This window comes from Oncorhynchus mykiss, chromosome 12, assembly GCF_013265735.2.
Source record: "Oncorhynchus mykiss isolate Arlee chromosome 12, USDA_OmykA_1.1, whole genome shotgun sequence".
NCBI classification, from domain to species: domain Eukaryota; kingdom Metazoa; phylum Chordata; class Actinopteri; order Salmoniformes; family Salmonidae; genus Oncorhynchus; species Oncorhynchus mykiss.
The window spans coordinates 17,065,208-17,081,056 of NC_048576.1; the positions used below are offsets into that span (position 1 = coordinate 17,065,208).

Here is a 15,849-nt window from a genome sequence, read left to right on the forward strand (position 1 = left end):
AGGGTTGTTTTCACACATTTTCAAAACAATTACATTTGTATTGAAAATACATTTTATTACACAAGTAATAAATACATACAAAGATGCAAGTAACAGCATTTTCATTATTGATCCCAAAAAAGAACCTCAACATGAATGAACCAATGTATTTGGCACATTTCTGTCCTTCACTTGTTCAACCATTAAGGGTCTGGAATTCAGACCAACATCTACCAAAAAGTGTTCCTCTCCTAGTCTAATCCGGTACAAGCCATGCAATGTCTACAATTAACTGAAGGCCATGATGGACCCATACGTTTGCATGCAAAAATTACTATTAATTTTAAATATGAAGTCAGGAAACTGTGACCCCAAAACGGGGCATGAAGAAAAACCAAATCTGTTGAATTCTGAATTCTATTCTAGTGTCCCCTTTCCCCCCTTTTCTCAAATCTTAACCTTTCAGAAACATTTTCTTGACCTTTTTAGCCATCCCTTATTTTGTTTTCCATTCCTCTTTTTAGAGGATGTGCCATGCAGTGGTCTTTGACATGGTGAGTGAGAGTATTGGTTCTTCTACAGGAGAGGGTAGTGCTTCTGTAGCTAGGACCTGGCATTTCTCTCAGTCTCTGCCAAGCACTCCCGCACCAGTCCCCTGGCATGGATGATACCTTTGGGGAAAAGTAGGTTACACCAAAATGAACAACAGTCATTCACTGACTGAATGACAACTCTCTAACCAAGTTAGAGTTAGTAGGTAGAGGACTAATGTGTAGTCTAGATAATGCTGTTTGTGTTACCACACAATAGAGGTATTGTATTATTACAGAAGTTTCCACATTACCTCGTTTTATTCTCTCCATGGCACTCTTGCTGCCGGCGTAGGTGGGCCGGATCTCCTTCCCTAGCTCCTCGATGATGGCCAGCAGCTCTGAATACTTACTCTGGGGTACCTGGCTGCTGCTGGATCCCTGACCACACAGGGACAGGAGAGGAATAAGTCACTTTACCAAAGGAGTTACCTACAATGTAACTACGCATTTGTTTTAAAATGTCGGTTTTATTTCCTGCATTGTAGAATTAGAATAAGCAATGTGGGTGTATGCCTGAACCTGTGTGAAGCCCAAGGAGGGTGGCGCGTAAACATCGTTCACCAGCGGCCTGTAGGACTGCAACGTGGCCAAGTTGGCTGCTGACGGAGACGGAATGTTTCCAACTGTTGGGAGACAAATACAAACAAATCTAGGGTCAAATATGATATTACCGTTCACCAAATAGTACAAATTCTACATATTGCAGGTTCACATAGCCAACAATGGCCACAGTTGTAGTGCGCATGTTTTTTTATGCAATAAGCCTTGTTAAACACTAGATGTCCTCGAAGGTTCATAAAGGAATATCCCTGGCAGATCAATCAACAGCTCCGCAAGAGACTATCATGGAGGAAGCGGAACAGGGCTGACTAAAGAAGCCAAAGTGATACATTTTTGTCACAACGTAACGACACCCTCCAGGATGGCATGGGACAAAGAACGACAGAGATTATTTTTCGGAACATATGGAATTTCCCACCTCTGCCGTTATAGCCAATGAAGATGAGGATGTGGCTTTTTTACATTAGTAATAATGGCGGATATGAATTAGCCTAGCTCCCAGGATCTGACCCTATATATAACTGGACAAAAACTAGACACGGTCTTTCTCCAGGTAACGTTATTCTCCAAAAGACCGAATTTAACACTCGATTTAACGGATGGATGGTTGAGTTTAACCGATATTGTTCCCTTACCCTGGTTCCCAGAAGTTCCTGGAATGTGCTGGTGGACATTGGGTTTGTAAGACATTCCCAGAGACATTGTAAATTAAAGAAATAAAATGACCCGAAAATCAAATTCAGTGAAGCGTCTGTCTCTCACTTTTTGTTTACAGCAACGGCACCCGGCAAATATGGCCGTCACTTTATATTGACACCCACAATGCATTCTATCACCACAATAGACAATCCCGGATAATCTGACCGAAAATGCTTCCAACGCGATTTACACAACTTTCAGTACATTTGAAAAGCAAAAATACTTTTAGGTTTATTTAAATTACATATTTTGTAACTAATTCACGTTGGATTTATTTTATTGAAAATATTTTCTAATTGTCCGGCTGCACAGAACACATCTCTAGACCACATAGAACTAACATTTTAGTAGAATTTCAAGCCTAATGGACTAAGAAAATTTTTCATATTGATTCGTCTTAATTATATAAAACAATACAAAGTAAAAAATAAATAATATAATTAGCCTATACAAGCTCCTCTAACGTGTGATACTAGAGCGTGGGGTAAAATCTACAGACCTTTCCAGTTACACGGTTGGTCAGATGGTAGCGACTCGTGCAACAGTATTGCTTTTGTTCGTAACACTTTGTAGTAGACCACCATAGCACAGCCAAAAAAACTACATAAAACTAAGTCAATTTAAGATTACCTGTCTTTGTCTGGGGATTTGGAGACGCATCCATTGTTGCCTCGAATTAGCCACACTTCCCCCTCCTAGAAATTCCCTTTTACCTAAATATTAAGCATAAAGATCAAACAAAATCTTATCTACTACAAACACACGTGCACTGGAGGCCCCTCTTCTGAAGATTCTCCCGTCTTCTCTCAAAGCTGTGATTGGGCCCGTGCTGATACGATGTAACCCCTCCAATTTGTGGTACAGGACCCGGTCATTCTCTTGACCATTGGTGGACAGGCAGCGGCCACGTTCTATTGCCCAATCATAGCTTTCAGCGTCATTACCCCATGGAAGTTGTGGGATGGGATTGACCCCCAAGTGATGGCCTAAAAACCAAAGTAGAGGGGACCTGTTATGAGTGGTGAGGATTAAGGAGTACAGCACATCATATAAAAAACGTGGACAATTAAGTATACAGATTTTTTTTTAATATGATTGAGGAAAATGCCATTGAGGAATGATATAAAAACTGATCGTTTTCTAACTTTATCCTTGGTATTTATTGGTCATTAAGAGGTAGAAATCTTGCACTCAGTTAAATCATTTAATACAGATTTGTTGTAGAACATGTCAGTAGTGCAACTCGTGCAAAGATGAAATTACACCATCCTTCAAGTGTTAACGGCTATTTAAGCAAAAAAAAACGTTTTTTCTTATGTCCAAACGTCACTATACACATTGGTATAGCAAAGTAGCATCCTAAACTCACGCTTTTTACATTACTTCATTTAAAAAATATATTTTTAGAAAGTCTTCCGCCCCTGTACATCCTGTCTCAAGTGACAAAACAGATAAAAAGTACCAGAGATCAAGCAGCAATGTTGCTGACTGGTAGAGATTCGAGGTTAGATTCCAGTTCAGAATCAGTGAAGGAACAAGTGCCCAATCCCAAGAATCCTGAGTCACGTGACAAACTCATTCCACGGAGGGTCGAGTGTCTGTGTTTTTGCTCCTCCCTTGTACTTGATGAATTAAGGTCACTAATTAGTAAGAAACTCCCCTCTCCTGGTTGTCTAAGTCTTAATTAAAAGGAAAAACCAGCAGACACTACAAGGACCTCCATGGAATGAGTTTGAAACACCTGTTTTAGATATCCATGAAGTGCCTAGGACAGTAGTGTCAAACTCATTCCATGAAGTACCTAGGGCTGTATTGTCAAACTCATTCCATGGAGGGCCTAGGGCAGTAGTGTCAAACTCATTCCATGGAGGGCCCAGGGCAGTAGTGTCAAACTCATTCCATGGAGGGCCCAGGGCAGTAGTGTCAAACTCATTCCATGGAGGGCCCAGGGCAGTAGTGTCAAACTCATTCCATGGAGGGCCCAGGGCAGTAGTGTCAAACTCATTCCATGGAGGGCCCAGGGCAGTAGTGTCAAACTCATTCCATGGAGGGCCTAGGGCAGTAATGTCTGCTGGTTTTTCCTTTAATTAAGACAGACAACCAGGTAAGGGAGTGAACTTACTAATTAGTGACCTTAATTAATCAATCAAGTACAAGGGAGAGAAAACACGCAGACACTCGGCCCTCTGTGCAAAGAGTTTGACATGTGACCTAAAGGATCAGATAGATACCAGTGAATATGCTAATTGATACCACCTTTGCCTCCAAGGTGCAATCTTTACCACAGATCCAATCCTTTCAGATTTACACACACCTACATGAGGTAAAAGGTATCCGTTTTGAATTCAGCAACAAACTATCTTGAATACCAGCTTTTAATGTAGCGTTTTTAGACAGCTTGTACAAACAAGATCTGTCGGTTCACGTGCAATTGTATAATAACACTCCAGGAGTGTATCTGCTGTAGTTTGATAGTACAAGATATCGAATCTGATGCCACATATCAAACAACCCGTTCCAAACATCTTTTGAAAGCAGAGGAATAAATGCAGGAAAATTAAGTTATTTTAAACCATGCACAATTACAATTCTTGATAGTCAAGCTGTAAACAATTCTGTAGGTAGAAAGGATACACCCATGTTTGATAGAAACAAGGATTGTTTCAGAAATTGCACCCTACTCTCGATGGTGAACAAAAGCAGTGCACTACCTATGGAATAGGGTGCCATTTAAATGTAGTTATGGTGAGAGTTGTCATCATGCCTGAGACTTGATCGATTAAAATCTAAAATGAAGAAAGCAAGCAGTTGGTGTGTGGTCATGCATCTCAGGTAGACATTTTGTAAAACACCTGTTTTAAAAAAAAAAAAAAAAAAAATCACTGTGTAGCTTAACGAACACCTGAGCACCGTCTGAGCACTGTCCAGTCACCTGTAGAAAACAAAAACCTGGGTGACATCCCCCATCCTTCAGTAGAGAAGGCACACACCATCGTTTACATAGAGCTGGGGGGAGGGAGAGGGGTGCAACAGGAAAAACAGTCTCTGGCATTTTTAATAATGCCACTTCTCCATGCGTCCTCTACTCTTCCCCCTTTCATCACCGCAGCCTCTTCTAAATCTTCAGCTCTGAATCTCAGAGAAATATTATTCGTCAAGCCAACTCCTCTGGATGTCAAAAGGCAGACTGTCTCCTCTTTGGACATAAACCCTGAAATCTTAACTTTGCCACCGTGGTTTAGCTTCAGGGAAAAACACAACTCAGCACCTTAGGAGGAACGGAGAGGGAGGAGAAGAGGTGGTGGATAGTGTCACGGTAGAGATTGATGGAAATGTTGTCGTATCCCATCAGGTTGGGTCGAGAACCCAGGGTGTGGAGGAGAAAATGGGTGTCGAAGCCCATCAGGCCAGACTGTGTGGTGAACCCATGTTATGCATGTGGCTGAGGCTCTGAGGGTGCAGCTGCTGCCACTTCTGCTGCTGCTGAACGGCCAGTTGCTGAGACTGGTCAGACGACGACAGGATGTTGGTCAGAGAAGAGACGCAGTTACTTGGAATGATCAGGCCTGGACACGAGAGAGATGGGAAATAACCACGTTAGAACAAAGGAAAATAATGCACGTCTCTAGCTACCTCGTAGTCCAACATCTGTTCATTTATAGTTCACTTGTTGGGGAGGAGAGGGACCAGCTTCTACTTATGTACAATACTCCTCTGGTAAAATACATTACAGGTTGCGACTAAATAATATATATTTTTCATAAACTGCTTCTGCCCAAAGACTTCCAGCATCAACTTACCCACAATCCTCTGCCCGTCCTCCGTCCTGAGACGGACGATCTGCATCTTGATGTTGGTTCCGCTGACGGAGGCCAGCACTCCCTCCACCTTGGTCCACACACTGAGCACAGATCCACAGAGCACATAGTACGTCCTGCAGCGCAGACCCACCTCACAATGCAGACCCACCGACACCTTCTTACAGTTACCACGCCTGGAGGGAGGAGAGGGGGTTAATAAACACACAATTCAACCTTTTTTCTGACTAGTTCAGTAAACTATATGGGAAAAGAGTAAAACCTGCTAGTGAACTTGACAACTCTGCCAAAACCACCACTACAACTTTACAGTCATATGAGAAACAACACCTACCAGTAAGCATGAGAGCAGATCTCAGCTGAAGACTGGTACTGGTCCATCCAGTGCTGCTTGGCATCATCTGACAGCACCTTTTTACACTTCTTCTTGATGTCAGCGTAGGCCTCCAGTTTCAGCTGTTTGCCTGTGTTGGGTCTGTAGACCAGGAACAGCCTCTTCTTACTGTTCACCTCCTTCACCAAGATAGCAGTCTTCTTGTTGTTCCTTATCTGGGGGATCAGCAAAATATTTATAGAGTTTGTAAAACAAAACTAAATCTAGGGAAATGTTATGGCAATCAAAACTCTGAAAATCAGAACGTTATCATATTTGGTGATAATATGTAGTGTTTGCCAAACTCTGTAGAGAAGGAAACATCTGGTTGGTCTTTTAGTACCTGTACATAGAAGCCATCGTCAGGTCCACTCTGCTCAGCCCAGGCATGGGTAGCATCCTCCCAAGACATGCCTCTCTCCACACTCACCTGACACACAGAAACAGTATTTACAAAATGGAAAATGGCTAGAGAGCAAGAGAGTTCCTTGTTAAACCAGTTTCTATTCCTGTCTAGTGAGGAAAAACAACCGTCGGCTGTACCGTGTAGAGCTCCACATGTCCGGAGGTGGAGTAGCCTGGAGTCAGGAACTTTTTGGCTTCCATCTTCTTCACCTTCTCATCCCCAGAACCTAGGTCTAGAAAGAGACCAAGATAAACAATACTAATCAGATCCACATAGCAGCCATTTTGTCCAGACCCAGTCTGAAATCTTGGGTAGTTTAATATTGTAGGTGTCATTTAGAGTATAGTCCCTCATTCACAGTAGTTGACATTAGTCTCCTTTAACAGAAAAAGTTTAAGGCTATTCCTCTCCGGCCTTACCCAGAATGCCCATGTCGTAGCGTCCATTCTTCTTGGCATTCTGTATGACGGCTGCCAGCGTGTCAGAAAAGTACTGGAACAGAGCGTTCTGCTCCTGCACCGCCATCCCCAGGATACGGTTCAGGAACTTCCCTATGTTGTTGTAGTCTGGGGAAGAAGAGAGGAAAGAATCGTACAGTCTAATACTTTTTAATTTAATCTGACAAGGCTTAAAGTCAGAGCCAGTCTCACCTTTGTCCAGAGACAGGATCCCTGATCTGTCGTCCACATGGATCAGACCCACTCCAATCAACCCATGAAGGATCTCTGCCAGGGAATAGGATGAAGACAGAACCACATTTTTAAAATTGAACTAGGCAAGTAAGTTAATAACATTCTTAGTTGCAATGACGGCCTACACCGGAAGACGCTGGGCCAATTGTGCACCGCCCTATGGGACTCCCTATCACAGCCGGTTGTGATACAGCCTGGATTCGAACCAGGGTGTCTAGTGACACCTTTAGCACTGAGATGCTGTGCCTTAGACCGCTGACCACCCAGGAGCCCACAGATGGAAGTAAGACAACAGCCATGCACCAGAAATAGATTCACTCAGCTTGTGGACTGAGCCAGTCATGTGAATTCTAGACATGAAAGAATCCCCAGTATCAAGCAGGAGAACGGCATTTCCCTTGGCTCAAAATAGGGACATAAATCCTACAACCGAGTCCCAAAATCTGTCCACACGAGACATACCTTTGTAGAAATCCCCTTCGAAGTTCGATGGAGGATTCACTAACGGAAAGTCCAGGTTAACAATGGACTTCATCACAATCTCCAGAGCATTTCTGCCATACTGTGGATTGGAGAAGAAATGAGGTTACAACCACAACTACAGGAAACCACACACACACAAATTATATTTAGTGGTACACTACCGTTCAAAAGTTTGGGGTCACTTAGAAAGAGGTGACGCCGGGATGCTGGCCTTCGAGGCAGAGTTACGAGAAGAAAAAGCCACATCTCAGACTGGCCAATAAAAAATAAAAAAATTAAGATGGGCAAAAGAACAGACACTGGACAGAGGAACTCTGCCTAGAAGACCAGCATCCCAGAGTTGCCTCTTCACTATTGACATTGACACTGGCGTTTTGTGGGTACTATTTAATGAAGCTGCCAGTTGAGGACTTGAGGCATCGGTTTCTCTAACTAGACACTAATGTACTTGTCCTCTTGCTCAGTTGTGCACCGGGGCCTCCCACTCCTCTTTCTATTCTGGTTAGAGTCAGTTTGCGCTGTTCTATGAATGGAGTAGTACACAGCGTTATATGAGAGCTTCAGTTTCTTGGCAATTTCTCACATGGAATAGCCTTCATTTCTCAGAACAAGAATAGATTGAGTTTCAGAAGAAAGTTATTTGTTTCTAGCCATTTTGAGCCAGTAATCAAACACACAAATGCTGATGTTCCAGATACTGAATTAGTCTAAAGAAGGCCAGTTTTATTGCTTCTTTAATCAGAACAACAGTTTTCAGCTGTGCTAACATAATTGCAAAAGGGTTTTCTAATGATCAATTAGACTTAAAATGCTAAACTTGGATTAGCTAACATAACGTGCCATTGGAACGCAGGAGTGATGGTTGCCGATAATGGGCCTCTGTAGATATTCAATAAAATAAAAATCAGCAGTTTTCATCTACAATAGTCATTTACAACATTTACACTATTTCTGATCAATTTGCTCTTCTTTCAAAAACAAGGACAATTCTAAGTGACACCAAACTTTTGAACGGTAGTGTATATCTGCTTACTTTGTTGTCGAAGTTGAACCTGCTGAGATCTCTGGTCTCTGTTGCTCTTCTGTCTCCATGGGTGAGGGCACCCTGTGGAACACACATATCACATGTAGCATCAGTGGCTCAAACATGGGTGATAATATCCACGTTTTCCACTGCTCAGCTCAATTGAACCACTGACAGGACAGGTTCTTACCAGGCTCTCCAGTCTCTTGGCCACAATGGAGGCAAACCTCTGTTCCCCAGCCAGCTCAGAGATGAGGAACACATACTCAGGAGCAGTCACCTGGTTAGACCTATGGGTCCTCCCTGAGAGAGAGACATTGGCACCATTAAGCAGAACACACATTTAATTAGTCTAAATACCTCACACCTGCTGTTCCCATTGTATCAGAGTGGAGACACGCCAGCCAAATTAACTACCATGAGCCACATTATCAAGACAAACACCAAAAGACTAGAGTGAAAATAAAGTTAGATTTAATTTCTATAGCACTTTCACTTGGTGAAAAGTCAAAGGTTTTGTATAATTTCAGCTAGTGGTTTTGAAAGCAGCGCCCACAAGCCAAAATTGGTCACAATTGTGTACTAAGTCATCCATTTCTTATGACGTGACGGATTGCAATTCGTACAATATATGCGAAAGTGCTTAAGATCCCGGACTGCATCTTTAAGTCTCAGTGCTTGAGACTGTATGGGAGTAATGAAACCACAGCCAGAAAGACTTTACTGACCAAACTGCTGTATGGCTCTGTCTGCACTCCAGGGCAGCTCCAGGGTCATGTGGACCCTCCTCCTCTGGTTCTTTACACGCCGGTCAGCCTGCAGGGAGATGCCCGAGCTGGCCGCTTCCGAGATGATGGCTATGTTCTGGAGAGGGAGAAGAACAAGCTTAGGAATGGTTTTGTGCCATCGTTTGTGACTACTCTATTCAACTGATTCTATTGATCTGTGACTCAAACAAGCAGACTGCCCCCCAACTGCCTTGCACACAACCTACATTTCTCAAGTCAATGTGCTTGTACCCCTCGCCTAAATCAGAAACATGGGGTAATTCTGTTCCATTCTCTCCTCCTATTTCTCTCTTCCCATCCTCCCGTACCTTCTCTCCGTCCATGAACCTCTGTTTCTCTGTGAGGTTGAGGATCTCCACAGGAACATCCAGCTCAGACCGAGACTCGTAGGAGATGCTGCCATCGTCGTTACTGACCACCCGGCCTTTACGCCCAGTCATCTGGAACACAGAGAGGATGTGTGAACAAATAAAGAATCTAAAATATGATAAGATAGTCAAGAGGGCCATCTCTAGCTTAAAAAAATGTACACATTTGCAGTTAACAATGAGTAGACTTTAAGCTTATTTTAATAATTTATATTTTATTTTGTCCAGCTCCTGGGCCACTGTTCTTTGTATCCATATTTAATTGAACCCATTACCTCAGCCACGTTGTCAGGTCCTCCCAGCTCATCTATGAGTTCATCCAGAGTGTTGGGAGGTAGATCCTGAGCCAGCTTATCTAGCTGGTCCAACAGATCTCTCTTCATCTGCTGAGCATCTTCCACAGCATCCTGACTGGTCATACAGCTGTCATCTACCTCTACCTTGGCTGATGGATGGATAAGAGGAGTAAGAAAGAGGGAGTAAAAATTACAAAAAAAAATGTTGAATGTTCATCGTCATCTGCTCATTCTGGCTGGTTATACAATCCTAACTCAGACTGTAGAGAATACATTGATGGCAATGGGAGATTTGCACAGAAGTCCGACTCCACGCTCACTTACGGAAAGTGTGTTGTTGCTACTAACTTACCTATGGCAGGTGTGCTGGAGATCTTGACTGCGGGGGTGGTGAAAGCAGGCCTGATGGCGCCCAGACCAGAAGCTAACAAGGCACTGTGGATAGAGTCTGGGTCAATGCTCTTCTTCTTCTTCTTCTTCTTCTTGCATTTCTTCACCCCTTTCCTCTTTCCAGACAGCCAGGGGTCTGGGAGATGGGAAAAATTATGAGACTTAGGTGGTTAGCTCATAATCAATCTTAAATCATCAAACTCCATCGCTCACCATCCTCCTCATCCTCGCTGGAATCATCCTTGAAGGGATTGAAGTCGTCTTCGTCATCTTCTCCTGAGCTGACCGACTTGAAGCTGTCGTCACTCTCCGCATCGTCCTTATGAGACTCTTCTGATTTGCTGTCATCAGAGCTGTTCCCCGACAGACCACCTGATTTTCTATTCCTCTTCTCTGCCTTCTTTATGTTGGCACCTGCAGGGAAGGAGAGAGAGGGAACATTAACATTGGTAAACATAGCCAAAACACTACATTAGTGTTGGGAGACAGGTCTTTTTTAAAGAGTTCTCGTGTGAAACAGTAAGCCAGAACATTACATAAAACACCTACGATGAGTCACAGGTTCACGCAAAAAGAACATTGGAAATGCATGAAGAGATCTCGTTGCTAAAGTAACCAACTGAAGAATACCGAGATCAAACTCTTCACTGTCTCATTGCAGACCCAATGACTGTCCTTTCCTGGCTAACTGCCCTGGAGTACCTTTCCTCTTCTTTCCCTTCTGCTCTGCTGCAGCCTCGCTGGGGAAGGGGATCTTCATGACCGGCAGGTCAATGCCCAGCAGGCTGAACAGCTTTTCTCTGTCTGGAGCTGGGAAGTGCTTCTCTACCAGAGACTGGAGCACACCTCTGAGAGGGAAAGAGCAAGAGAGCAAACACCTTGTTATAGATGGTGCTAGCATACACCTGGCATTAGCATGTAGCTAGCTAGCTTTACAGCTGCTCAATAGATTCCAAGTTGTTTCCCCAATATGTTCTCTCGCTGATGTTCCCTTGAGCAAGGAACTTAACTACTCATTGGGTGCTGCACTGTGGCTGCCCTCTGCTCCAGCCTAATATATGCCATTTAGCAGATGCTTTTACACAAAGCGACTTAGTCATGCGCGCATACATTTTACGTATGGGCAGTCCCGGGCATCGAACCCACTACCATAGCAAGTGCTATGCTCTACTAACTGAGCTACAGAGGACCAGCCAATCTCCAACCTAATGTGTATGTCAGGGTTTCTGTTAGCCGGTAATAGACCATTTTTGTCCATTAAAAAAAAATAGAAAAGCCGATAAATAAAATTGCCCGGGAAAAGGAAAAAAATCCCACGGCAAAATAATGCTTTTTAGTCTATTTATTGCTTTAAACACATTTGACCGGTCATGCTTATCGGTCTATGGGTTAATTTGCATAATTTAGTGGAATTAAATTGGAGTGGGTATATTCCTTATGCATCTTATTTAATCACATTTTGTATCGTAATTATCCCACGCTCACAGTATACAGTTAGAGCCTTTGAGAGGAAAATCTGTCAGACAGCACTTTTTATTTCTCAACTGGTAATTGAAGTGTGCTTCCCATTCAAATGCATAGGCAATGGAAGGCAGGCTTCATCAGCGCGTCACACACTACTTTGCAATGTGCTGGAGGCAGTATGCATTTTGAAAACAGAGCTACTTAATTGTTTGAAACCTGAACATTATGAGGCATGTTTTACCTTGCTTCAAAGTAGCCTAGGTAAAATACCACCATGTCTGGAGGAAGTTATTTTATGAAGACTTCCATATGCCATGGGAACCAGTAGCCTACTGCCTTGTGCACATTGCTCTAGTAAGAATTAAAAAAGATATAGTTTATCAACATTTTAAACTAAATGTTCTGATCTGTCGCATCAGATTCATTGCTTTTTCAACATTGTGTTATGTATCCTAGGCCTGCTGGTTGGATGAATTTGGGATCTACCGTCCAACAACTGTCCCCGAGTCTGTTTGGACTATTTCCTTCTCAACAGTCTGACCAATAGAATGGGTACACTTTTCTACTATGTGGGATGGTAGATTGACATAGCCTTATGGACGCGTCACCTATGAGCACAAGGGAAACATTCCCTAAGTAAATTGAATTATATTGCCAATATTACTTAGCCTACTCCGGTCTATAGAGAAATACATAAAATCCTTCATTAGGCCACTAAAGCATGATTTGGCCACACAAGATCATTAGCGTTGTCTAGCCTTAAAAAATAAACAAGTTTTAAATCGCATTACAAACAGTCGGAAGGAAAAACAGTGCACACAAATACCAAATAGATGATTGTGACTGTCAGTGAAAAGTAGAGGCCCAGCCAGGCATATCGAAATATTTAAAAATTAAATCGTGGGACAACAGCTTGGAAAGCAAATGGCTATTGCTGTAAAGAAAGACTAACATCTTATCAAAATTTTCTACTTAAATAGAGTGAACAACAGTAGGCCTATAGACTACCTTATTGACACCAGCAGAGCAAATCGGCCATGTCCCCGGTGAGTGCGCACTCCAAATATTCACTCCATCATTGTTGGGTCAGTTCCACTTTAAAGTTATTTTTTGGGCAATCATTTCTTCCTCCAGTTTAGACGGATGCCATTCTATTTGTTTCTCCCCTTCTCATAGGCCTATTATACATACGTGGTTTTATTGATCTGTTATTCAGTGTCAGCAGAGTAGGCTACCCCGTCATTTGGGATATAAAAAAATAATAATCTGGTAATGTCTCCATGTGTTTTTACCCATGAAAATAAAATGTTTTTGACATGGCCTATAGCCCAGGCCTCTACGATGCACACATTCAGCCATGCATTGAATGGTCTTTTTGCAAACAGTGATTGAGTTACAGAGCATTCGGAAAGTATTCAGACCTCCTGACTTTTTACAGAAAAATGGATTAAATAGTTCCCCCCCCCCCCCCCCCCCCCATCAATCTACACACAATACGTAGGGGAAAAAATAAAAAAATCCTAACATTTCTAAAAATCATTATGCGGTATTGTGTGTAGATTGATGAGTACAATTGTTTTATTTAACCCATTTCTGAATAGGGCTGTAACATAAAATGTAGAAAAAGTCAAGAGGTATGAATACTTTCCAAATGCATTGTATATTACTACATTATGACTATTCAATCTACTCATAACATTACGAATAGTAGGCTTTTTTACGTGTAAATGCGATGATGCATGGAATGCATTATTATAAAGGTGCATTGTTATGGCGAAAATGTGCATCCCCAAACTTGAAACGTGCGTGCCGCCTATGTATAGGCTAGGGACTTCGCTGTTGGTTACTGGTCTTGTTGACTGAGGAAAAGGAAATGTGGACAGTAATTCTAACATCTTCAAAGTGCACAGTAAGGTCACAAGTCATTGCATCCTTTACTTGCATGTTCTGTTAAGATGAATTACCATCGTCTAAATGTATCCTGAGCACCGTGGGTAGACGCCCTAATCAGGTTATACACTCAATGCATATGGGTCCAGTACATTTCTCAAATGTCTGGTGCCACATTTTCATAACAGAAACCCTGGTTTGTGTGTATGCGTGTTTGTATATCAGTGGTTGGATTCAAGCAGAAGACATGTCCATCACGTATGGACTAATCAAGTATATAAGTCTGGGTGAAAAAGTACTTGGCGGTGGAGACAAAGTCGTTGAGCTCTCCTCCTCCTTCCTCCAGGGCCTCCAGTGTTCTGGCCTCTCCTGTCGACTGGAGACCAATCACAACACACTGCAGAAAGCGAGAAAGACAGGACGAGTCGCACACAGTCTGAAGGTAAACAGCAAAATGTCTGGGAGACCACCAGTCACCTCTCCTCAAACCAACCAAAATACCCCAGAACCAATATGCAGTAATATGACACGAAGGTGTCAGTATTCCTGATCTCTAAAATCTGAAGTCAGAAAATGTAAGATTCCTGGAACAACAATCTCATCTTTCTACCTTCTGAAACCTCGCTCCCACCCACCTTTCCGTTTTTGACCTCCTCCCTGGCGAGCTGCACCACCCTGCGGACCTTGGACGCAATGCAGAGGTACTTGAAGAACCTCTGGTGGGCCGACCAGAACTGACCCCACATGGACTTCTTCATCCGCTGCTCTGCATCCATCAGGTTAGCAGCCGCCTGGAACTTCTCCCGCGCAGCCACCCACTGAAACATGGAGAGGACAGGGTTAAAACAACACAGTTTCCGTTTCAAGCATACTGAAAAGAGCCCAGGGAAAACTTATGTTTGGGATTAGGTCAAGGTGCCTTACCAGGTGTACAGACTTGTTGTACATCTTGATGTAGTGGGTTGTCAAAGGAACCTGCTCAATCTTGAACGTGACACCCGTGAAGCTCAGCTGCCTGGCGATGTACATCCCCCTCAGCTTCATATCCATGGCAACTATCTCCATAGCACCCACACCTCTGAGGACAAGGCAATACAAGGGAGGATTTATTTTTATTTTGAATAGGTATTTAGTTAAGGAGAAATGTAATTTGTGATATACTAGATATCAATAGGTATAGAGAAGGTGAGGTGTAACAAGACTTTTGCAGGAGAAGTTGTCCTTCCAACAGACTTATTGGCATATTCGTGTTTTGTAACAGTTCTAATGGGTTGAAGACGTTCTGCCTCTACAGATTCCATCTGCCAAAAGTCAGAACTTATAGGTGGCTTGCTGCATCCATTTCGTGGCTGTTTTTTAAAGACACATACTCTGCACCACTATGACGAGTTACTAGTGTCCGTCTCGCTCACCGGCGCTCCACAGCCTGAATGAAGTTGCTAAACTCTCTGAAGGGGGTCCCCTCCCCCCATATGCCCAGCCGGCTCATGTAGGCCATGTTACGGGGCTCAGACGCACCTGGACACGGACACACACATACATAGTTAGATGGAGAACACTTCCATTCATTTAAGACAATATTATTCCTGCACGATATACAGTACCTGTCAAAAGTTTAGACAAACCTACTCATTCAAGGGTTTTCCTTATTTTACTATATTGTAAAATAATAGTGAAGACATCAAAACTATGAAGTAACACATATGGAATCATGTAGTAACAAAAAAAGTGTTACTCAAAACGATTCTTCAAAGTAGCCACCCTTTGCCCTGATGACAGCTTTGCACACTCTTGGCATTCGCTCATTTGCAAATAAATTCATTAAAAATCCTACAATGTGATTTTCTGGATTTTGTTTTCTCATTTTGTCTGTCATAGTTGAAGTGTACCTATGATGAAAATTACAGGCCTCATATTTTTAAGTGGGAGAACTTGCACAATTGGTGGCTGACTAAATACTTTTTTGCCCCACTGTACATAAGATAGCGCTATTTAGTAAAATACCAAGTCCATATTATGGCAAGA

The 15,849-nt window shown here is 42.7% G+C and overlaps 2 protein-coding genes across 6 annotated transcripts in view; both read right to left on the minus strand.

Annotated features, from left to right (window-relative positions):
* Positions 1 to 33: 33 nt before the first annotated feature.
* Positions 34 to 2,813, minus strand: LOC110537077 (cyclin-dependent kinase 2-associated protein 1). Of its 2 annotated transcripts, none has more exons than XM_021622835.2 (4): positions 2,463 to 2,813; positions 1,092 to 1,195; positions 824 to 950; positions 34 to 650 (listed from the first exon to the last, which is right to left on the minus strand). In XM_021622835.2, the coding sequence occupies exons 1-4, from the start codon at positions 2,494 to 2,496 to the stop codon at positions 583 to 585; spliced, it is 333 nt and encodes a 110-aa protein (XP_021478510.1). In that variant the 5' UTR covers positions 2,497 to 2,813; the 3' UTR covers positions 34 to 582. The 2 variants fall into 2 exon arrangements, with proteins under 2 accessions (XP_021478510.1, XP_021478509.1); XM_021622834.2 differs by lacking the exon at positions 2,463 to 2,813 and adding an exon at positions 1,769 to 1,939.
* Positions 2,814 to 2,973: 160 nt separating this feature from the next.
* LOC110537076 (protein strawberry notch homolog 1) overlaps positions 2,974 to 15,849 on the minus strand; it is a 30,010-nt gene continuing 17,134 nt past the window's right edge. For all 4 annotated transcript variants that reach the window (XM_021622830.2, XM_021622829.2, XM_021622831.2 and 1 more), the window contains 20 exons: positions 15,237 to 15,342; positions 14,749 to 14,902; positions 14,460 to 14,642; positions 14,124 to 14,221; positions 11,173 to 11,318; positions 10,684 to 10,884; positions 10,433 to 10,606; positions 10,060 to 10,229; positions 9,725 to 9,856; positions 9,357 to 9,492; positions 8,819 to 8,931; positions 8,638 to 8,709; positions 7,584 to 7,683; positions 7,080 to 7,154; positions 6,849 to 6,995; positions 6,567 to 6,661; positions 6,367 to 6,453; positions 5,985 to 6,199; positions 5,633 to 5,826; positions 2,974 to 5,398 (listed from right to left, as the gene is read on the minus strand). In XM_021622830.2, coding sequence (XP_021478505.2) covers positions 5,235 to 5,398; positions 5,633 to 5,826; positions 5,985 to 6,199; positions 6,367 to 6,453; positions 6,567 to 6,661; positions 6,849 to 6,995; positions 7,080 to 7,154; positions 7,584 to 7,683; positions 8,638 to 8,709; positions 8,819 to 8,931; positions 9,357 to 9,492; positions 9,725 to 9,856; positions 10,060 to 10,229; positions 10,433 to 10,606; positions 10,684 to 10,884; positions 11,173 to 11,318; positions 14,124 to 14,221; positions 14,460 to 14,642; positions 14,749 to 14,902; positions 15,237 to 15,342 — 2,762 coding nt within the window. In that variant the 3' untranslated portion in view covers positions 2,974 to 5,234. The remainder of the gene's footprint in view (positions 5,399 to 5,632; positions 5,827 to 5,984; positions 6,200 to 6,366; positions 6,454 to 6,566; positions 6,662 to 6,848; positions 6,996 to 7,079; positions 7,155 to 7,583; positions 7,684 to 8,637; positions 8,710 to 8,818; positions 8,932 to 9,356; positions 9,493 to 9,724; positions 9,857 to 10,059; positions 10,230 to 10,432; positions 10,607 to 10,683; positions 10,885 to 11,172; positions 11,319 to 14,123; positions 14,222 to 14,459; positions 14,643 to 14,748; positions 14,903 to 15,236; positions 15,343 to 15,849) is intronic.

Bases quoted from the DNA above. Each gene is read 5' to 3' on its own strand.
- LOC110537077 (XM_021622834.2), bottom strand. From the start codon at position 1,835: ATGTCTCTGGGAATGTCTTACAAACCCAATGTCCACCAGCACATTCCA. The intron at 951-1,091 runs GTTCAGGCATAC...CTGTGTGGTCAG, and splicing joins CCTCCTTGGGCTTCACACAG to GGATCCAGCAGCAGCCAGGT. The intron at 651-823 runs GTAATGTGGAAA...TTTTCCCCAAAG, and splicing joins CATGGAGAGAATAAAACGAG to GTATCATCCATGCCAGGGGA.